The sequence below is a fragment of the Rhodnius prolixus genome, unplaced genomic scaffold, assembly GCF_049639745.1.
Source record: "Rhodnius prolixus isolate KJV_2025 unplaced genomic scaffold, Rpr scaffold_3, whole genome shotgun sequence".
NCBI classification, from domain to species: domain Eukaryota; kingdom Metazoa; phylum Arthropoda; class Insecta; order Hemiptera; family Reduviidae; genus Rhodnius; species Rhodnius prolixus.
This window is the reverse complement of record NW_027411603.1, coordinates 33,043,980-33,067,224: the sequence shown is the minus strand read 5'-3', so window position 1 is coordinate 33,067,224 and position 23,245 is coordinate 33,043,980. Positions and strand designations below refer to the sequence as shown.

At 33.2% G+C, this 23,245-nt stretch overlaps 2 protein-coding genes and 1 long non-coding RNA gene across 4 annotated transcripts in view; 2 read left to right on the top strand and 1 right to left on the bottom strand.

Annotated features, from left to right (window-relative positions):
- Nucleotides 1-2,593, top strand: LOC141453216 (uncharacterized). The gene is made up of 3 exons (XR_012457850.1): nucleotides 1-82; nucleotides 254-487; nucleotides 2,251-2,593. It is a non-coding gene; the product is annotated as an uncharacterized lncRNA (long non-coding RNA).
- A 7,711-nt stretch (nucleotides 2,594-10,304) lies between these two features.
- Nucleotides 10,305-11,189, bottom strand: LOC141452290 (uncharacterized). The gene has a single exon (XM_074124264.1). The coding sequence runs from the start codon at nucleotides 11,187-11,189 to the stop codon at nucleotides 10,305-10,307; it is 885 nt and encodes a 294-aa protein (XP_073980365.1).
- Nucleotides 11,190-12,038: 849 nt separating this feature from the next.
- Nucleotides 12,039-23,245, top strand: part of LOC141453817 (outer dynein arm-docking complex subunit 2-like) — a 16,806-nt gene continuing 5,599 nt past the window's right edge. Inside the window, exons 1-9 of one of the 2 annotated variants that reach the window (XM_074127451.1) lie at nucleotides 12,039-12,190; nucleotides 15,144-15,292; nucleotides 15,369-15,569; nucleotides 15,974-16,120; nucleotides 18,529-18,738; nucleotides 19,720-19,968; nucleotides 20,212-20,322; nucleotides 21,917-22,147; nucleotides 22,609-22,911. In XM_074127451.1, the coding sequence (XP_073983552.1) occupies nucleotides 15,155-15,292; nucleotides 15,369-15,569; nucleotides 15,974-16,120; nucleotides 18,529-18,738; nucleotides 19,720-19,968; nucleotides 20,212-20,322; nucleotides 21,917-22,147; nucleotides 22,609-22,911 (1,590 nt within the window). In that variant the 5' untranslated portion in view covers nucleotides 12,039-12,190; nucleotides 15,144-15,154. The remainder of the gene's footprint in view (nucleotides 12,191-15,143; nucleotides 15,293-15,368; nucleotides 15,570-15,973; nucleotides 16,121-18,528; nucleotides 18,739-19,719; nucleotides 19,969-20,211; nucleotides 20,323-21,916; nucleotides 22,148-22,608; nucleotides 22,912-23,245) is intronic. The other variant, XM_074127452.1, reaches the window with a different exon arrangement.

Sequence of the window (23,245 nt, the reverse complement as noted above, 5' to 3'; positions counted from 1 at the left end):
GGAGTGGCTGCCAAGTCAATCACTGCGACCTAACATTGTGGCTTTTGTGGGAGTATTGTTTACACTTACATTGAAATCACTGGTACGTTATTAAAATTAATTAAAAAATATAATTTGTTTTATATATTTATTTATTTTATAATATAAAGCACAATAAGTGATTTATGAGGTAATAGATTTTTTAAAATTAAGTTTGAATGCATTTAATACTACTATTACATTAGACATAGCATTATTTAATTTCTTCCCTCAGGATTTTGCAGAAAAAAATCGACAAAATGTTATAAAATGCAGAATGAATTATAAAGGGGAGAAAGTGCTTCCTTCAATGCCGTGAAAAAGTCTCTATATTGTGATAAAATGGAAAGCACTACTCGCACATCTTCTTGAATGTTGCACTTTTAACTCGTCTTCCATCTACAAACCGGTCATTATGAGAAGTAAAGTTATCAAGAGCGGACTCAGCATTGCATTTTGCAACAAACCGGTAACGTACAGCATCTTTGCCACCATATTTATTGCAGTCAGTCTATGCCTTCTTTAAATCTCATCATATTTTCTAAAACATTATTCCTCAAAGGTTCCGGTTATCCTAGTCAAATTTCTACATTCCACTGTCCTCTCTCGAGGACATTACCTCCTTTATGTCCATTTTCTTATCATTTCCTTCGTCAGGAAATGTAAACGTAATCTCTTTTGGTATTATTATCCATTCTCTTGAGAGGATAAATCAGTGTGTTTTTTAAAAATTATAATTGTAATTATTTAAAGGATCTTATTAGAGTTATGCCCTTGTTGTGCAAACAAAGAACCAAAGAGACTCTAGGCTTGGGAAGAAATCAGATTACTCTGATTACATGTTTATTCACAGGGCACGGCAGGTTTAGAAAGCACTGTACAAGGTAGGGGTTATAAGCTCGGAACCATTGTGTAGATTGTTCCAGGAAGAGGAAGAAACGGCCTCTCACCTGTTATTCGATTACGTTGACGATATCTTTTGTACCTTGAGACCAAAACCTTACAAACTGCATCGCATTCATACTCATTCAAACAATAAATACATTCATACTTCACGCATGCAGACAAAATTCCTATCCTAATTGACCTCTCAGTACTCGATATTCCTGAGAGGCCCGCTAAAAACTCGACAACTACCCAATCTATGTCATTCAATCCACAGTCATCCAATAAATTACTACTAATATTCCCACTTTCACTCCGCCTACCCTCGAAAATCACCCCACAGTGTACCGCGTCTTAGAGCCTCTTCTGCAAACTGTTTAAAGGCATCATATGCACTAATATTTTCCAGCAACAGGGTTAGTGTATCATTATCAATGCAAACATGATAGCCTATTGCACTCCATAATTTTGCCCTGAGATCCTCATAACAGATGCACTCAAAAATAATATGTTCGGCGGTCTCTAATTCACCGCAACGACAGCAACCATCACTTACCAAACCCATCTGATACCACTTTCCCTTAATTTGCCCATGGCCTGTCACCAGCCTGGAGACCGCGTAAGAAAAATCTGTGGGGACTATTCTTCTACCCATTGTCGCGTCCGGCAAAAACCTGTAGGTGGTCCTCCCCTTTTGAGAGTAAGACCAGCGAGATTTCCATTGCAGTAACAGATCCTGATCCAGTTGTTTCTTTTTTTCATTCAGGAGCCAGATTCTGAAATCATTTCCTATTTCTCCTTCTGGTAATGGTTCCAACGAATGTCCCCCCAAACTCACTGTTTTCCCTCTCCTTAAAAAGTATAATAGGGCCGACCAAAAGAGATTATAGCGCAGAAGAAACTGGTAGGAAGCCCTCAACCTTCTTAGAAGGGGAGGTTTCATCTACTAGGCTTCAGGGAAGACACAATAAGCCTCTGGTGGCTGCGGTGCCGTGGGGCATGGGTCCCGTCCCGCCTTTCAAAATCTAAAATCTAAAGGATCTTACAAAGTTAATGGATGTTGACTGAATAGTAAAGGACTATTTATTTATGAATGTGATTATCCCAGAGGATTATCAGCTATAACCGAAATGTTGGAAACAATATTTTATATTACATACCTTGAAAAAGTCTAAAAGATGCTGGAGGAATGTGGATCAGTTTGAAAGGATAGCAATAAGTTACGAGTATAGTCAGGAATTGTACTTTAAAATAAATTTAAGAACATTGGTGCCTAGATGAACAGTATCAAGAATTAAAATCCTTTTTTTTAAATGAATATCTTCATGTCTCACTCTTTATTGTCAGGAAATCTCTGCAGCCTCTCTTCCAGAAATCAGCTACAGGATTATCCAAACTTCTCAATCTAGAGAGACTCGCTACGGACGATTATAATGGATGTAAAACTAACCCAGAAGCTGGAAATACACTGAAAAGAAGAGCTCCTGGCGCCAATAACTTGAGTTGTTGACGCGCTTTAAATTAAAATAAATTATTCTCACTCGCTGTTAACATCTTCAGATTCATAATTTACATATTGCACATTACAAATTGACCTAAAATATTAATTCGTTTTAATAACAGATAACCTTTTGTTTTATTTGAAATCATATAAAGAATAATTACATAAATGAAATCTCTTTATTGGCGGAAATACTTAAGATTTCATTAAGGTATGATCAGCATTTTTAACTAAACTGTTAATTCATATTCTAAAACTTAATGCCTAACTTTTATGTTCATGGGCTTCCAAGAACTATAAAAACTACCATAAAGAATGTTGCAGATAAATGCAGCAAGATTTATTATTTTCTGCTGTGACCTGCTGACCCTGCTGCCAATTACCTTCGTTACAAAGAAGGTTGAAGATTCAGCCTGGTTCATTCCGCTTCAACTACTTGAATTTGTTAGTTTCATCACGATGGTGACATAATGACATTCTGTGGTTTGATCTAGAACTTTCTCTAGCCTAGTGTGGCTACAGAAGTGAGAAAATCATTTGCTGCAGTTAGTTTTAAATTATATTTTATTTGTAATAAATCATAGTGTCAATATATTAATGAACTGTGACAGATATTATTTAGGGTTTAGCTCTCATTCACAGATTCAAGAATGTTCTTAAATACACCACCACACTGAATCATTGGCTAATCTGCACGCCCAGAAGGCCAAAAAGAATGTTCTTATCTTTCATTTTAAGATAAGGACCCTAAAGGTACGAGGGTAAAAGGCGTCATGGTAGCCGAACGGTTAGAGGCGAGGCCCACAAAGCTAAGATCTATTGTAGCTCTGGCTTCGATACCCGGTCTAGGCCTTAGATATTATTTGATAGTTAATATGAGTAATTAATAGTAGAGTTTATTTGCTAGTCGCCTCCGTTCTAATTCGGTAAATGGACGTAAAACCTTCCTAAAATAATAGGCATTACTTTACTTACTCGTACTTTGGTACTAGATGATTGATTCAAGATGTTAATTCATCTGGGTCAATTTCTGAACTTACCTTGCACTTTAAAAAAGCATAAGTTCAAGGTGAATCGGTTAATTTAATTGTACCCAAACATTGTTATAACAATGATAGATTTGTTAAAACAAATAAGTGACTCACTACAAGAAAAATCTCATTCAATCTCAAATGTGTTAATTATAGTCAAAAACGGACGCAATTTTAAATGTTACTAATCTAAATTTAGGACATGCTACTCAATACTATGCTTTAATTTGAGGGCTAAAAATTACTGTTATCTTATTGTTTTGCTATGAGCCACTAATTTGTAAAGTTAAGTAATCGCCTATTTTTTCAGGCGAGGCTTAACGTCTACCAATTAGGTGTCGTGAACGGGGGCGGAAGCTCATACTTTACTATAAACAATTTTTCTAATAAATAAAAAGTAGTCATACACGGGATTCGAACTGGGGATCTCCCATTTACAAAGCCACGCTCTTGACCACTAGACCAACATTTTCAAATCAAAGTTTTCAGATCAGCAGATTAGTGAAGTTTTGATTTTGTTTTTGAGAAGATTTTTGAAACAAAATTTCTTTGACTTTCTACGCCTTACCTTTCTCAAAAAAATATTATTTCAGTTTATCCATCAGCAAATAGGTAGGTATAAAACTATTAGAGTAATCTATTTTTAGCTCAGTGATTGCTAAATTTCTTTCGTAGTATTAATGAAATGTTTCTGTTGAGTGGCTGTGTTTCCAAGAGTATATTATCTATAATTCCTATCTTAGAAGTACGCAAACTGTGGGACTGGAATAGTAAACATTGTTTTATTGCGTTTCCAAAAAATTACATCACGTCATTAGTTTTTTTTTTTTTTGTATCTTTTGGTCGTTTTGTACGTATTAAAAATCATTATTTTTTTAAACATTGAGACTTTATTTTTATGGGAAATGTAAACACGAAGTTATTGTATATTGAGAATATATCATTTTTGTTTTTCTTAGAAAAAGGTAATAAAAACTTAATTAACTAAGGTCTTTTATAGGTTGATTTTCAACCTAATTCTTGAGTAGGACCATACTAGCTGACAGCTTAACGAACCAATCTACGCTTCCACCAGTGGCTCGTATTTTTGCAGATTAATCCTTGTTCTTGTCACAATTATTACCGGTAGTTAGTAGTTAAGTTTAAAAATAAAATAACACTCAATAACTTGGCAATAACTTAGTAGAAGCCAAACGTCACTTTGAGGCATTATTGTTATTAAGCACCATAGTTAACATTCAAATTTAGCGAACATATACACTAAAATTTAAAGGTAATCGGAATGACATTTCAAAGGCGTTCACTATGAAGTCATTAAATAAATAATAACAAGCAGTATACACAAAAATATGTATATATTCAACTATTTGAAATTAAATGAGAAAATAAATAAAAGGTTGATTTTAATGAGTTGTTTTTATTTGTTTTATGCATCCTATGTTCACACCCATCAATTTTTCTTTATAATGATGCCTCCAGAAAGAGGTCTACTCCTCTTAATAGGAATATCTTTAATCGAATTTTGCGAAAAGTGTTTAAAAATAAAATTTGTTGATCTACATATGTGCAACGTATGAGGAAAGCTTGACAATTTTTCAAGAAAATTTCAATAAAGCGGAAAATTCAATTAGTAAAGTAGTATTTTACTTTCTAACTCGAAACTTTGGCCACACCTAATTACATAATTAGAAAACTTAATTAGATTTAAGTTAAAAATTATGAGTGGGCCAACTTTAAAAAACCGTGTTTCTGCATTTATTAATGTTCATTTTTAAAGGATATTGTACCTTGTAGTTGTGAGGAAAATATCAGATATTACAAGGCAGTGTTAAAAGTTGAACAATGTACTTAGTCATACATGGAAAGAGTTTTGAACTTGTAAGGGAATTATAGAAATAAGGACACTCATTTCTTTAAACGGTAATTTTACTTCTCTACAATTATCTAGAATAATTTCATTATATAATAAAATCATCATTTCTCTTTAAACAAATCGCAAGAAAAAGTTATTGTTGTTTCTTGCTTCAAAAAGATAAGTACGCATATGTTTTATTGTTAATCTATAAAGGAAGGGATTAGCTATGCAGTTAGCATATTGAATTCCCATGCGGAGGTCCCGGGTTCGAATCCAGCTGCTGACCCTTAGATTTTCTCTTCCTAGGAGCTTCTTACAGCTCACTGTCCGGTGATGGACAGTGTTGTCTGTAACGAGAGAACTCCATCTGGAGGCCGGCAATGCACCGAAAAAAGCTCCGGGCGCCAATAACCTCAGATGTTGAAGCGCTTTAAATCATTTAAAAATTTATATATATGTGTTGCGTACTGTGGATTAGCATTAATCTATTTCGTAACTTAACATAAAACTGGTCATTCGACCTCACCACCTTAACTGTGTCCGTATGTGGGGAATTAAGTTTCTTAAAAAGTTTACTATTTAATGGTTACTTCATGATTTTAATGTTTCTTAGATTATTAATGTATTTATATATTTATTTTTTTTAAAGTATATAAATTCATTTCATTGTACATTGAACGATTGGCCAACAGAGTGCATCTCTGTAATTTAAGTTCCCTAATCTTCTAACAGAGATAAAAAGGCCAGCAATGGTTCGTGTTGCAGAAACGCTGCTGATGTTTTTTAGTTGCATGCTTTAAGTTGGTTCAGTTTCACTCGTTCGCCCATTTTCAGGATCATAACAAAACTGTATTAACACAACTACAATTAGTGGCGGTTGGTACCTAAAAAATCTGAGTTTCGCTTACGAATAAAATTCTAATATTAAGGAAAGGTTGTTACAGTGAACTTGAAGGTTCCCAAATTTGTTTGGCATCTGTTGAGGAAATCCATTTGTCTATTTTTGGGAGGGTGGCGATTGTTTCTGGAACTTTTCTGATTAAAATCAGTTATTTTAAAGATATGTTAACCTTATTAAACTATGTGTGGCTAATGATCCTCAAGTACAAAATTGAGGAGGCTAGGACCCTCCTCCATGGGGTTTTAATGCCAAGAAAGAAGAAGAAGTGTGGCTAAGAACATGGGTTATAGGTGGCTAATAACTGTTTTGGTCTCCTTCTGATCCAGGTTTTCATCTGCTTATTTGTACAACCTTGATTTGTTGACAGAACTAATGCGGCTGAAAATGGCTCCAGATCAAATGAAAATGTGAAATGACGCAGAACCTTTTGAGGTTCCCCGGGCTAGGTAAGCTGCTATCTCGTCTGCCTGAATACCCGGATAACCAAGTATTTATGATGATGTCCAAACAAGCAGTCTCGGCCTAGAAATAGTAGCTCCGTAGGACTTGTTAGCCAGTAAAATTGTTTTTGAAGTCTTAGAAAATTAGAACTATAGAAATGATTAACTTTTTCTTCAAATTTTAGTAACACAAATTGTGGCTGGCATTTTCTTCTGTTTCCTACAGATTTAGCGCCGCATTGTTTGCCTCGTAGTTCTTCTGTTAGTCTTGTAACCAATCGAGAACCTCACAATTCGTAAGTTTGCAGTAATTATTTCCTAATTAATCACTGTTGTGGGTTTTACTAGTATTTACAATCAATTCTAATCACAAAAATATGCAGAACACCACAAAAACTCTTTATTTTTATATCTTGTTACAATTAGCAACGTGGTACATGAATCACATATACATATTATTTTTTTACCGCCTAGCCGACTAGAAGGTTACATTTTTTAATCACAATAATATTCAGGCGGTCCCCCACATCACTCCCCCTTCAGTAACACCGTTACGAAGCATAATGGGCCTCCAGGTAACGGGAAGGGAACCTGACAGTTCGACCGGAACGGGTTGTGGTCCTATCTGGAACTTCTTCGGCCGTCTCCGGTGAAGTGTTGGATGCTGGATAGTTGTTTGGAAAATCCTCGACTTCGGGGCCTGCCAAAATGTAAGCCGGTTTAAGCCTATCTATAGAGATGTTATTTTTTACTCCTTTGATAAGCAGTGTATAATATTTGTCAGTTCTGGCTTTAACCGGGTATGGTCCTTCGTATGGTTTATCAAGGGACGCTTTTAGACGATCCACTCTCACGAAGACATGGGTTGAAGTGTTTAGATCTTTGTGCACAAACGTTGTTTCTCGATTTTTCCTTGTGTGCTGAACTGGTTTTAAATTGTTCATGGTTTGACGAAGGCGTGAAATAAAGAGTGTTTTATCCGCTGTAATTGAAGGCTCGGTAAAGAAATCACCTGGTATCCTAATTGTCATTCCGTATACCATTTCGGCTATTGAACAGCTCGCATCTATGTTGAGCGTAGTTCGTAGACCTAAAAGGATTGCGGGTAACACTTCCGTCCATTTCTCATGGCAGTGTGCACGTATGCTTGCTTTCAAAGTCCTGTGGAACCGTTCTATTTTGCCATTCGCCTGTGGATGATAGGCCGTTGTTCTATTAATACTAGTTCCGCAGATTTTAGCGAGCGAATGGAACAATTCTGCTTGAAACTGACCACCTTGGTCAGTGATAATACGGCTAGGACTTCCAAATCTTGCAACCCAGTTTGCGAAAAATGCTCGAGCAACTGCCTCCGCCGTTATACTGATTAATGGAATAGCCTCTGGCCAAGAGGTGTATCTATCGATACATGTTAAAATGTACTGGTATCCCTCAGAAGATGGTAATGGGCCTACAATATCAAGATGTATGACACTGAAACGTTCATCTGTTGTTGGAAATATACCTATTGGGGTTTTAGTGTGTCTGGATATTTTGCTTTGTTGGCACGGAATACAAGTTTTAGCCCATAATGCTACATCTTTACGTATATCGGGCCAAACAACTTTAGACGTAAGAAGTCTGACAGTTGATTTGACTCCTAGATGAGCTAGATTATGGTACTGATCAAAAATAGCTCTTCTGTACATTGTGGGTATATACGGTCTAATATTTTCTGTAGTTGTGTCACACCAAATATACAAGTCAGGTGAGACTGGAAATTTTTTAAATTGTAGAGACATTGTGCTGTCTGACAATAGAGCCTTTAATTCAGCATCTGATTGCTGGGCCAATGCGATATCGGAGTGTTGAGCAGGATTGATTTCTTCAATTCGGCTCAATGTGTCCGCTACTATATTATCCTTTCCGGATATGTGTCTAATATCGGTTGTAAATTGTGATATAAAGTGCAAATGTCGTAATTGAAGAGGAGATGCCTTTTCGTTCTTCTGTTTAAAAGCGAAGATCAATGGTTTGTGATCCGTATATATCGTGAAGTTTCTGCCTTCAAGGAAGTACCTGAAATATTTTATGGACATATACATACTAAGTAATTCTCGATCATATGTGGAATATTTTCTTTGACTAACTGAAAACTTTTTTGAAAAGAATCCAATTGGTTTCCATGTTCCTCTTTCAAACTGTTGTAATGCGGCTCCCGCTGCAAAATCAGTTGCATCAACAAATAATGCCAAATTAGAATCCATGTCAGGGTAAGTCAGCAATGTTGAATTAGCAAGGGCTTGCTTAGATTCTTCAAATTGTGTCTGTGCCTCTTCAGTCCAATTAATGACACTATTATCATTTTTGTTTATCCCTTTTAGGTAATTATTTAATAATCCATGATTTTCTGCGGCATGAGGTATGTGCCGTCTATAGAAATTAAGCATTCCGAGAAATCTTCTTAATTCCTTTACAGTCTCTGGTAGTTTGTGGTTGATAATGACTTTAACTCTTTCGGGGTCCGGTTTGGTGCCCTCTGTAGTAATTAAATATCCAAGAAAAATCAATTGTTCCACACCAAAAACAGATTTACTAAGATTGATTCGAAGACCAAAACTATTTAATCTTTTAAAAACTTCCAACAAATGTTGTTTATGTTGTTCTGGATCAGTTGACGCTACTAGTATATCGTCTAAATAAGGAAAACAGAAGTTTAGTCCTCTTAAAACTTCGTGTATAAACCTCTGAAAAGTACTCGGTGCATTTCGCAGTCCGAAAGGCATAAAGTTAAATTCATATAAGCCAAATGGCGTTATAACGGCAGATTTTTGTTTATCCTGTTCAGCGAGAGGTATTTGATAGTATGCGTGATGAAGGTCAATTTTAGAAAATAACTTCTTGTTAGTTAAAATTTCATTAACGTCCTCTATTCGGGGGATTGGATATCTATCCGGTAACGTCCGGTCATTTAATCTCCTATAATCTCCACATATTCGCCATTGTCCATTCTTCTTTTTAACCATATGAATGGGACTGGCCCACTGTGATTTTGATGGCCTTATAATATTATGATCTAATAAATATTGAAATTCCTGTTTCGCAATTTTTATTTTGTTCGTATCTAGTCTCCTAGGCTTACAAAATAAAGGAGCACCTTTAGTAGTTTCAATATAATGATAAACATCATGTTTTATATTCTGAGGTTCTAAGTTATATGGGCGTGTCAAGTGTGGAAAATTTTTTATAATTTCAGAAAAACAGCAAGTAGCTTTAAAAGAACTAACTGATTCAGTTTCAGAAATCGCTGCAATATCAGTAGAAACTGTAAGCTTTGTATTACTGTCAATAAGACGTTTATTTTTTATATCAATTATTAATCCAAATTTGTGGAGAAAATCGGCACCTAATATACCCTTAGTTACCTGTGCTTTTATAAATGGCCATTCGAATTTACGTTTGAAGCCTAAATCAATATTTAGTAGTATTGACCCATAAGTTGGTATTTCGCTACCATTTGCAGCATAAAGCTTAAAATCTGAAGCTAGGATATTTTTCTTTTGTTGTGCAGACTCTGGAATAACGGAAACGTCAGCTCCGCTATCAATTAAAAATTTTATACCTGAATGTTTATCTTTGATAAAGAGACGAAAATTACGGCCATAAGGGGTTTCTGTGGCATTACAGGTGGCCGTTACCTGCGCTGCCCCGAGGAGTTTTCCTCCTTGTATTCTTTCCATGCACACGGAGCTTCACATTTTTCTGGCCTGCATTTGTTACCAAATCGGAAATGGTAATAACAAAATCGTCCAGTTTTGTTATATTTGGGTCTGCTTTTAGAGCGGTCTCGAGATTTTGAACGAGCGTCACGTCTATCATGTGGACGCCCTCTGGAAAATTTTTGTTCCATCTCCTCAATCCTGGTAAGGAGGTCTTGAAGAGTTAATGTGGAAGGAGCTCTATGAGAAGTTACTGCAGAAACCGAATCATGTTTAGGTTTAAAACATTTATTAGTTTCGATCAGTTCGACCGATTTTTGCTCCCACAATTTATCTGCTAGGGTGCACATTTTGTCTATATCATCGTCTACGATTGTGACCATATCTCTCATGGTCGAGGGTAGCTTATCAAGCCACAGAGTTTGCATGAAACGATCCGCGACATCAGCTTCGGCCATTGATTTCATTTTTCGCCATAACTGGCTTGGCTTCATCTCTCCAAGTTCCAGCTCCCGCAATCGACGCATTTGCCGGCCTTCGCCCTCTTTGTATATTGCTATAAGTCGTTTTTTAGCCAGGGAATATTTTCTGGCTTCGTCCATAGTTACCAAATCCCATATGTTTTCAACTACATTTCTTTCCAGTTGGGAAAGTAAGTAGTCAAACTTGGTCAATTCTTGTGTAATTCCAGCTTGACGGAATTGTGCTTCGATCTGGCCAAACCAAATATCTGGTTTTTCAAACCAGAATGGTGGTAATTTTACGGCAATCTTATCGACACATGCAGGGGGTTCTGTTTCTGATTTGAATTCTGGCATTGACGTTGCGCCATCCAGTTTTTGTTTTTCTTCTCCAGTCATGGTTTTAAGATTGTAAAATATAATAAAAACCGGAATAATAAAAAAAATAATTTACCTTAATAAAACGAGAAATGTCCTTAACACTAAAATAAACACAGAAAACAAACTTAATTTATAGAAAAAAATAGTATTTACAATAGTTTTTTTTATACACTTCACATATAATGTTTTTTATTTTTATTTTTTTTTACTTAAAAGATATAGTTTATTATTTTATTTTATTTTTTTTTACTTTTTATTAGGTCCAATCCGGGGTCACTAATTGTGCCGTTATATCACGTCGGGGTCACCAATTGTGGGTTTTACTAGTATTTACAATCAATTCTAATCACAAAAATATGCAGAACACCACAAAAACTCTTTATTTTTATATCTTGTTACAATTAGCAACGTGGTACATGAATCACATATACATATTATTTTTTTACCGCCTAGCCGACTAGAAGGTTACATTTTTTAATCACAATAATATTCAGGCGGTCCCCCACAACTGTCAATTATAAATAATTATCTTTTGGCTTAAAGAGATCATGTTAAATCGTATTTCGGAAACATTCTCATTAAGAAACTAGTTGGGCCGCATCCAAAATGAAGTGACTAGTTTTAAAGTGAAAAATGTATGCATTTATTTAAACCAAATTCCTCTTTCGTATCTATTTCTATATTTTTGATATGTCATACAAATTGACAAGAAATTGAAGTAAGAAAATGGATACACCAAAAAAATATGTCAGGAATATTTAAATTAGCTAATAATAAAACAATATTGATATACCTACTTTGACTATAAATATAACAAAATATTTAGTTCAGCGATCACATGTTAAGTTACATTTTTTTTTTTTTTCTAGAGCTATTTCATAGCAAACAAAAAATTCCTGTTTTATTTGAACAGTAACTGAATTCTTGGTTGTGTAGTATCGGAATAAATCGTTTTTGTAAAAATATTTTAAGATTTTGCGAATATTTTCTTTTGACAGGAAGAAAGTTTAATTAATCAGGTAATTTACATTTTTTCTGTAAATAATCATTTGAATACGAGTATTTACTTTGCAGCAGTAATAATTAAATATTAAAGTAATTATAAATAAATAAACAAAAGTTAAAAAGTAAAATCCAAAATTTCATTTATGAAGTTTTATCGTCAGGATTCCAACGCGGAGATCACAGGTTCCAATCCAGTTGCTGTCCCTTAGATTTTCTCTTCTTAAGAGCTTCTTTAAGCTCACTGTCTGGTGATGAACAGTGTTGTCTGTAACGAGAGAACACTAAGATGCAAGTTGTGTGCTAAGCGCCTAAAACGTTAGATCTTGACACACCTTAAATACAAAACAAAGTAAAAAAATGCATATTTAGCACAGTATTATTTTCATTATTCTTTTCTTCAATAATTACTGAAGGTGTTATCGTTTTCAAAGCAAGTTAATTAGAAGGTAAATTACAGAAATTAACTAGAGGTTAAAAATTGATTTATGTAATATTATTTCACTGTTAAAAACTTTTGGTAAATCTTTAGAATAGCTCCCCGGAGGCGTGGCCTAATTCGAAGTGATTCTGATTCGCTGTTACTATAGAACCCGCCATATTCAAATATAAATATAAAACTATTTCTTTATTTTATATTTACACTTAAATCTAGCGGGTTATATGGTAACAGCGAATCAGAATCACTTCGAATTATTTATTTATTTCTTAATGGGGGCTTCGCCCCCCACACCTCCTGATTTTTTTCTTAATGGGGGCTTCGCCCCCCCCTACCCCCCTCCTAACCTACCTAACCACCCTCAATTTTTTAATTTGTGTCACAAGATTCATTACAATAATTACACAGAACAACACAAAAGAAACTTACCTTATTCTGTGGAGTCCTTTTCCTGAGGAGGGTATACCTGTCGAACTCCCTCCAGATAATCTCTCCATACAACCATACAAAACCAATATCCATACAAAATTTTATAACATTCATTACTCCAACCTCACTCACACTACACTCATGCTTTAATTTTAAAAAAAACTGCAAATTTAAAACGCTCATACTCATAAAGTTACAAAAAAACGGCCCCTCAGGTCACATACAGAGCACTCGCGGGAACTATTAATACATTAAACAGGAAGCAGTTGCTAGGCAGTAAGTGTACTGCGCATGCGCGCGAAACATAAGCGTTACGAAATTCGCACAATCCGAAACAGTTCATTGGCGGGAAGTAGTTTAAATTTTCACCGGTAGGTGCGCTGTACTTCCCACCCCCTAAAAATAAACAGGCCACGCCCCCGGGGCGCTATTCTATAGATTAGGCAAACTTTTTTTTACAGTATTAATTTCTTAATTGATATTCTATGTTACAATTAACTTATATTGAGGATAAAAGAAGCTTAGATATTGCAAAGTGCACCTTTAAGATTCTCAGACGCATTGGTCTCACAGTGTTTGTCTCAATGTTTTATGAAAGTGGCTTGTACTTAAAGTCCGTCGCCCACATTTTTCCTTTTTTTTTATTCATTCCAAAAGACATTCTTCAACTCCGCTACTCAAGGCTCTCTGACATGTCCACTCAAAACCCTTCGGAACTAGATATTTCCTCCCATAAAGACTGAAGCAATAATTTGAGACCCCGCTGGTTATTTACTTCCCTTTGGAACTTCAAACAGTATCCCTTTGTCATTTTCCTTTGCTTTCTTAAGAATTTTTTTTTTTATCATTTTTCCCAAATTCCTGCAGGCCACGAAACATACCTGATCCAGCAAACTTGTATGCTTCGTTTAGTGAAAAAAAGAAATTTAATGTAAATTTGTTTAAGAATTGGGTTTTAAAACTGAATTATTTTTATTTAGTATGTTTTTGATATTATATTACTATTTACTATATTTATTACTATTGCATTTATTATAGTAACTATTTGGATGATAATTATTGCTGTTTAGGCAAATTAAGTCGAAAAGAAATGTAAATATAATTCTCACTTACTAGTGTTCAATCTTCAAGGTGAGGTTTCATCCAAATCTTTGTTTATAGCATATTTTGAGATGTACTCTTTGTACATATTACATTAAAGAGAATACTTTGTAATTGTAGCATCTTTTTTGACACTTAAGTGAAATATGTACTCGTACTTTCCTTTTAGAATTCTATCCCTCTTTCCTTACCCTAGACCCAAATTATTTTCAGTACTCTTAAAAAAATATTTTCAGAGAAATGTTCGCTATAAAAAACTGCAGTTATATGGTAGGGCAATTTTTAATTAAAATTTGGAGAAAAGAGATGTTTATCACTTACCAACCACTTCTAAGAAAACACAGTTAACGTAAAACACGATTCTGTTGGTATTGTAGTTTTGATTTTAATATCCCTAGATATTCTATTGAATCAGAACTACTGTTCTATGTGCCTAAGCTTGTAGTTCATAAGAATGTTCAAGAAATAAACGTTCCAATTGACGTGATAAGCCGAAATGTGTTGTTAATGAAAACCAATTTAAAACAAAAATTGTTGAAGCTATTTCCAAGAAATAAGACATAAAAAATAATCTACAGATTACGCCATTTGTCCAGATATGTCTAGAAGAGTATGTATAATTTGTAAATTCTTTGACATAGTTCTCTTTCTGTTATCGGAGACTTTGAATCTGATCTTCTCAAACAGATTAATATTTTGAACTGATATTTTTTTATTTTTTGAATTAGAAACTATTTGTACTTATAATTCAAAAACTTTTCAAGTGTTTTATTAATCGCTATCCCGTTTTTTGGAAAAAAGGGTAAATTACAATCCATGATGATTTTTTTTCTTGTGGTCTTCCGTTTTAAATCTGTTTATCACACTTGTTTCTATTAATTATAAATTCACTATATTTTTGCAAAGTGATTGTACCAATACAGCTTCCCTGCATGTAATTAATAATGTCAAGAAATAGCTTGAAACTAATTCAAATGTTTTTTTTCTCTTCTTTGAAACAGTTAAATTTATTATGAGTGGAGTATTTGATTCAGAACATCCTAAAATTTCTGATGCGAGTGGTGATGATGAAGCCACTAAATTTCCATTAGAAAGTTCTACAGAAGGCATCCGAGATGCTAAGTCCGATGAGGAAAGTATGTACAAGGAGGTAAGCTGTTGTCAATCTTAAGTCTCGCTCTATTTGGAGTCTTGTCTTAATAATAAATAACTGCATTATTTTCTAGAAGAAAGAAGCATCAGAAATTTCAGATATTGATTTACCTTCTGCAACTTATGATGAATTTTCCACATCTTCTGGAGACCTTTCAAGTATATATTCTTTAGAGAATAGAGAAGCACCTTATTTACCAAAAGAAATAGGGGATGAAAATACGAAAACAAGTCTTGGGTATCTATATATGTTGAAATTAGTGAAATATTTAAAGGTAAGATAAATAGTTTTCAGTTGGCAGTTGGTCATAAAGCATGCCAATGGAATAAATATTATTTTTTAACATTATTTATGTTCAAATGTATAGAGTTACTCATCCAACACTAAATAATTCGGTATTTAAATAGAATATAAATATAAAATATGATAAAATACCATGAGTATATTTCACTTAAATAATAATCATTGCAGTTACTTTAACATTATGTTACTTTGACATTACAAACAGGCTGTAGAGTGTCTTCAAACACAATTTCAAATTAGCATACCCGCTAGGAATTTCTTTAAAATGATTTGTTGAAATTTACCCTTCTTTTTTTGCTAGAAATTTTCAAAACAAATCCAAAGTCAAAATTGTTACTTTAACTAGATAAATAGACAAAATTAAAATTTCTCCAGGTTGGCGACTGTGTGGCTACAGCTGCTGTATTATGTAAAATGAATAGTTTGGATCTTAGAGTAGGTGAGTATATCTATGCATTAGTAGATTCTAGTTGCATCGTCATATTGCTCAATTTACTGGACGCCCCAAATTTAACTTGCAAGGTAAAATTGTTTTGTTAATTGATGCAGTATATAAGAAATTATGTCTTCTCACATAAATAAGATTGAGTGTGATTGAAACGACAATTTAACTAAGCGCGTATTAATCTATTTTAATAGAATAATCTTTCGTTTGAATTCAAAAATAAAAACAAATCACAAAATAAATAGTGCACTCTCATTAACATATTTCCATATCTGAGGGTCCACGCTGTTTTACAACACTGATAAGAACATCCCAGCATTTGTCATTGTTGTAAATTATTAAATCATTTTCAGAAATGTAGTTAAAAAAAGTATATATTTTAATCCAATATCCTTGTATGTCTTCAAGCGCGCAATGAATTGAGTTATTCTCTATTTGTTTGTTTTTATGCTTCTACCATAGCGCATAAAGTATTCAACTTTGAGGCTAAGTTATTGTTATATCTTTGATAATTTAAATCAATTAGATACCCTTTTAGCTTAACGATCAAACTAATATTATCTATTATAACAAAATCGATAACATATTAGAATATAAATTATAATTTAGCTTTACTGTTTAACCACAGATTGCAAGGTTTGGGCTCTATTTATGTGCTGAACTTTATTTTTACTACAGATTTGGTTTCTGAGCATAGTTATTGTTATATCTTTGTTAATTTAAATCAATTAGTTACCCTTTTAGCTTAACGATCAAACTAATATTATCTATTATAACAAAATCGATAACATAGAATATAAATTATAATTTAGCTTTACTGTTTAACTACAGATTGCAAGGCTTGGGCTCTATTTATGTACTGAACTTTATTTTTACTACAGATTTGGTTTCTGAGCATAGTTATTGTTATATCTTTGTTAATTTAAATCAATTAGTTACCCTTTTAGCTTAACGATCAAACTAATATTATCTATTATAACAAAATCGATAACATAGAATATAAATTATAATTTAGCTTTACTGTTTAACTACAGATTGCAAGGCTTGGGCTCTATTTATGTACTGAACTTTATTTTTACTACAGATTTGGTTTCTGAGCATAGTTATTGTTATATCTTTGTTAATTTAAATCAATTAGTTACCCTTTTAGCTTAACGATCAAACTAATATTATCTATTATAACAAAATCGATAACATAGAATATAAATTATAATTTAGCTTTACTGTTTAACTACAGATTGCAAGGCTTGGGCTCTATTTATGTACTGAACTTTATTTTTACTACAGATTTGGTTTCTGAGCATAGTTATTGTTATATCTTTGTTAATTTAAATCAATTAGTTACCCTTTTAGCTTAACGATCAAACTAATATTATCTATTATAACAAAATCGATAACATAGAATATAAATTATAATTTAGCTTTACTGTTTAACTACAGATTGCAAGGCTTGGGCTCTATTTATGTACTGAACTTTATTTTTACTACAGATTTGGTTTCTGAGCATAGTTATTGTTATATCTTTGTTAATTTAAATCAATTAGTTACCCTTTTAGCTTAACGATCAAACTAATATTATCTATTATAACAAAATCGATAACATAGAATATAAATTATAATTTAGCTTTACTGTTTAACTACAGATTGCAAGGCTTGGGCTCTATTTATGTACTGAACTTTATTTTTACTACAGATTTGGTTTCTGAGAATAGTTGGTTCAGCTCTCTAATTGGCGAAGTTATAATATTTTTAACATTTACTACTGCACCGTGTTTATTATTGATATTACAAAGATCTCTACGTATGCTTCTCTTGTTGTAGCTTTCGTTACCAATACCTTTGGATATGTAGTGTTCCACAGTTAGTAGTACTTCAAATAATCAAATACTTGTGGTGCAGTTGAAATTGTATACAAACACTGGGGCTTCTTGCGTTTCCAAGCTAGAAATAAATTTTTGGGGTATTACGTAGCAATCGTAACAAATTTTTGAATAAAGAAATTATTATTGCTCTAACTTGTTTATGTGATTTAGTCGCACATAATGGCCCAACCGGCTGCTTAAAACATTTTTCAATTTTTTTTTATCAGTTAAAGGAATTTCTATATTTGCTATAAAAAATTTTGTAACAGAAATCAATCCACGTTTAGGGCTTTAACGTTTACTTAAACTTAATTGAGGAGTTAGATTAATCGTGAGATATTTATATGAATTCACGGAGGCTGTTTATTTTCATCACCAAATAGCTATTTCTCTCTCTCTCTTGCAACAATTTCTGGACTCCATTATTTTGGATTTTGCTAATTTAATTTTAAGGTTTCAATTTTGACAATATTTTTTTTTAAGATCGATAATATTGTAATTCTGTAGAGTTCGAACTAATCAGAGCCAGGACATCCGATAACAAGTTTAATTATCTTTCGGTAAATTTATTGTTAAATTGCACTTTTACGTATTTTAATTCATGTCTATTGTTAAAATTACAGATTGGTGCTATGGGAATAATCGCCACGATTACTAGAGTACCGCTCATACAACATATTACTTTATCAATGGGATTGGGCAAAGTGGTCACGGATTTATTAACGCACAAAGAAAATGACATAGTAACATTAGCTTTGAAAATTATAGCTAACATTACCCAACAGAAATTCGGAAGATCCAGCATTAGAAAAAATAACGCCATACCTTATTTAGTGAGTAACAGTTTTTCCTTAGAAATAAAGCACCAACGGTACCCTTATTTCTCGGGTTCGTTTCCCGGTCTCTAGGCCTTGGATTTTATTTAATGGTTAATATGAGAACTTTGTAGTAAAGTATGTTTGGAACTGGCCTTCTCCCACGACACCTAATTGGTAGTTGGACGTAAAGTCCACCTGAAAAAAAATAGGCACTACTTTACTTTTTTACAAATAAATAATGAACCCTGAATAGTTCAGTGTAAATATGGGTATAAGCAGTTCCCAAACATATCAGTGACTTTAGTAAAGATTCCAGGCAATTTTTGGATGTCACCATTATTCACAAGCAAAACTGAAGATAGATAATGGTGAAATATCTATTGTTAGATTTTAGTAGTTAGAATACTGAAAAACTCCTTCAATTTACTTTGGTCACTGGAGTAAACTTTAGTGAATCAGCCTCGGATTCAGCAAAGATATGAGGAATATAGTAATGTTGTAATAAAGTATTCTGAATAGTCAAAGAAGACAAGTCTTAAAAGAAGATCCAAAAGTGTTCTCAAGTATAAGGTAAATTTAATAGTTGAGCTGTAAAAGCTCTCTGACGCCCCTCCATTAGCCAATCATTTTGGTTTTTTGAAATACCGATTACTCCACTTATATGGCTTAGCAAACTAAAAGTAACGAAAAAAAAAATGCCGGAATTAGGAATTACTGAGTCTTAGTTTTGATTAATTTTGAAACTTAATTTTTGAGATTTTTTTTAAAAGGGATATTTCGTTCGTATAAAACAATCGTCTAACTTGTATTAACTATGTTTTAGGTTACGACCGCTTTTAATTTCTTCGTTAGTTTTGCATCTAGCTTCAGGCTGTTAGAAGCCCGGTACAATTCTCTTCTTGTTTGCTCCTGTAACGAGCTAAAATACTTTAAAGAAATTTCGTTCAATTATTTATTTTTCCCTGAATGAACTAATTTCTTCTTTTTTATTTATAGATACTATACTGTGATATCGACAGATGCATTCTCATCTCAGAATTTAAAACCCTGACGATAGTAGATCGAATGAAAGCAATAAAGGCCTCATATTGTGTCAGAGCAATAAAGAATTTGAGTAAATGTCAGAAAGGAAGGGAAGCACTTTATCACGCTGGATTATCTGACATATTGTACGATCTGATCAACAGCAATGAAGAGCAAATCATCACTAACGCACTTTACATTTTCAATCACTGTGCTAAAAATGTAATATTTAAATATTTTGTACTATACGTAGCATGTGCTTTAGATAATATTCTATTGATAAAGAAATTCAATTTATCAAAGATAAAATTTTGCTAAGCTGTTCCTGTCGCTTCCTCTAAAGTATAATATTTATAATTGAAACCCTACTTGATATAACCCTTACTTGATATATGTACATATATTAATAACAATTTTTGTAAAGTATACTATAAGTACATAAGTATATCTGCATACATTTTTTAGGATACATATAACAGAGAATTTTTGCATTATAAAATTCACAAATTTATGACTAATTTATTAAACAACCCTTCACCATCAATAAGCACCCTAGCCGCACATTATTTGCTAGCCGTAAGTACTAACGTTTATATATTGTTCTGGTTTTTGATGTAGTATAGATAATAATTAGTAATATCAGCATCACAAACACGAGCTCTCAGATTTTCGTCAACGGGCAAATCTGACAATCTGCATTTGTAAAATTTTAGAGGTACAAAGTTGTTGTTATAAATTATAGTACTATTTTTTTTGATACCACATTTTTTTTTGCCAATTATTTTATAAAATTAAATAGAAACATAGAAATCAAAAACTCTTTTGAATGCGGGAAATAATTTTTTTTTTTTTTTAAAAAAAAGGCCAAATATTGAGTGAAGGTTTATCATTCTCAAAATATGATTACTTATTGCTTTTACTTCATTATATTCGGTCCGCTCGGGAGAACGACTTCAGAAGTAGCTCGGTTTTAAGTGAATGAGCAGAATCGGGTTAGTTCCCGCTGGCATTTAAGCGACAATTACTATAGTCAGTACTGAACAGCAAAGCACAAAATCCATGCTTTAAAAAATTCACACCTTCTATTAGAGAAAAATTATTGACGAACGAATAAACTCTTGAAATAAAGAAGCAGTAATCTTTTATCTAAATAAGGAGTCACTTATCTCTGTTCCTCAAGCATCAATGCCAACTAAAACATCCTGGATAACCTCCTCCGATGTTAATAAATTAACTGTTAAGATCATCAAAAATTTAAATATAGTATTGCAGATGGTCAGTTCAAAAAGCTTACAAGTTTGTGGTATCACAGTTGCCATGGAGATTATGCGTTATTCATTCCTTCTCCCGGCGTCTAGTAGAATTTATTAAACGGAACTATAAGCTCTATATTTGGGTGCTCCATTAACTCGAAGAATTCAAGGAAACCGTAGCTGAAGATTCTGCAACAAAAAAAGCCATCAGCATGACTGTTGCAAAGGAAAGGAGCTCAATATTTTTATATACAAATTCAGAACTAAAATGGTATTGAACCTAAAGCGATTGGAATGACTAAAAAAATGCAACTTGTTCTCTCGGTTGACTCATTATAGTCTATCATTAACATCGGAGCTAACGGATCGAAGGCCATATTGTACATCTGACCTGGCCTATTTATCAGCTAATTCCTAGGTGACTTGGCCTATTTACAGATCATTACACTCATTTAGAGCTGAAGTAGGCTAACCTTTTATGAGATCAAGGGCGCAATGAAACAATGTTGAGGTTGCAATAACATTATAAATGAATATACGTAGAATGTTCGAAGATTGCTGTCCAATTTTCGTTTTGTGCTTATATCAGCGAATGAAAACGTATATATGATTAAAATAAAAACATCATGGGCTGTTATTAAGTCCATTCGTTATGGACCGCTTCTTAAATTAATGAAGTGGATAGATATGGCTCTGTAATAATTATAAGGACTGTTGTGATGTGTTCTAAAACATTTAGAGACGTCTGGTCTAGAGTGATCGTCTTTTTTACAAGTAGTTTCTTCCATTCTCGCGTTGAAAACTGAATAATTTCGCTTCTAAGGCAAAAGCTTTTCTAATTAGTGCAGTGTATTCGATAAGTATTCATTAAATATAATTTATATATATATATATAATTATTTTGTTTAATGATAAAGGTTTGTGGCGATGAACGAGTACTTCAAGACATTATAAATTATGGTTTATTAAATATACTTATGGAAAAAGCTAATTCTGCTGCGGCTGACGACGTCCCTGCTTTTTACAATACTGCAATAAAAATTTTGTTCAAAATTTCAAGAAGAGAAAGCATTTTGCAAGCATTGAATGATAAAAACGCGGTACAATTTTTTTACAACTTAGTTGAATTACCTGATTCTGATGTAGAAGTAAGTACCATTATTGTGATAAATTATTATTATATTAATTAGTTTGTAAAATAATGCTTATTGCTCCATTGGATTTAACATCACTTTACTCACCTAATGCTGCGAGAACTATGCTGTGTTAGCATTGTTTTTTTTACTACACTTTTTTTTTGTTTACCTTAATTTTCACTTTTCAACTTTTGTTGTTATTAAATGTAGAAGTTTATTTTTATTTTTTGATGCTTTCTAACGATAGATTCTATCGATTAGTCTCAACTTTATTGATTATTTCTTTTTAATTCACTTCAGTTAAAATTCTCTCTCCCGATCGAGAATTTCTGATTTTTCACATCAAACCATAAACTTTGTCTCTCTTTAACTTCTTCTCGTTCATCTAAAGATTCTCTCTTAGATACAAATTTAGAATAGTATTTTGTATAGAAAGAAAAAACAAAATATTACGCTTTTTAAATTACTTTTAGGCAGAAAAACAGCTTTGGGAATTGATAGCCGATTTTGCTGGTTATCCAGAAAACTGGATGAAAATTTGGAAATTACCAAACATGGAAGCAAAGTTGCTATATAATGTACAGAGTCACTTGAATGAAGACATCAGAGGGAGTGCAGCTAGAATCATTGGTCATCTGGTGCTAAACAAAGAGATATTCACGCAACTCAGTAATAGGGAAATTATAGTTAAACTTTGGACACTGTTACAAGTTAAATCACCGTATGCAGTAGAAAGCGCTTGCCGTGCGTTGTTGCCGGTTATGAAACGAACTATAGTAATTTTATTTTTTCACTTATTAATATTGTTAACACTGCATTGCCAATCCGAAGTCAATTTGACTCCAAAAAAGTAGGAATGATCTCTGTTTCCCCACATCTCATAGCTATCCGGAAATGCTCTTAGATAGGCTATCCCCACATGCTCACCATTTGATAGTCACGAGCTGAAGACCAAGGAATTCTTAGTTTATTTTTGCAGATTAGTTTACTTGAATCATAAGAGTCATTTTGACTCCAGAATGGCATTACACGTAAGTATATTGGAGTCATTTCGACTTCTGATTGGCAATATAAGTATATTTTCTGTTATTAACTTGACTCCAGATTATT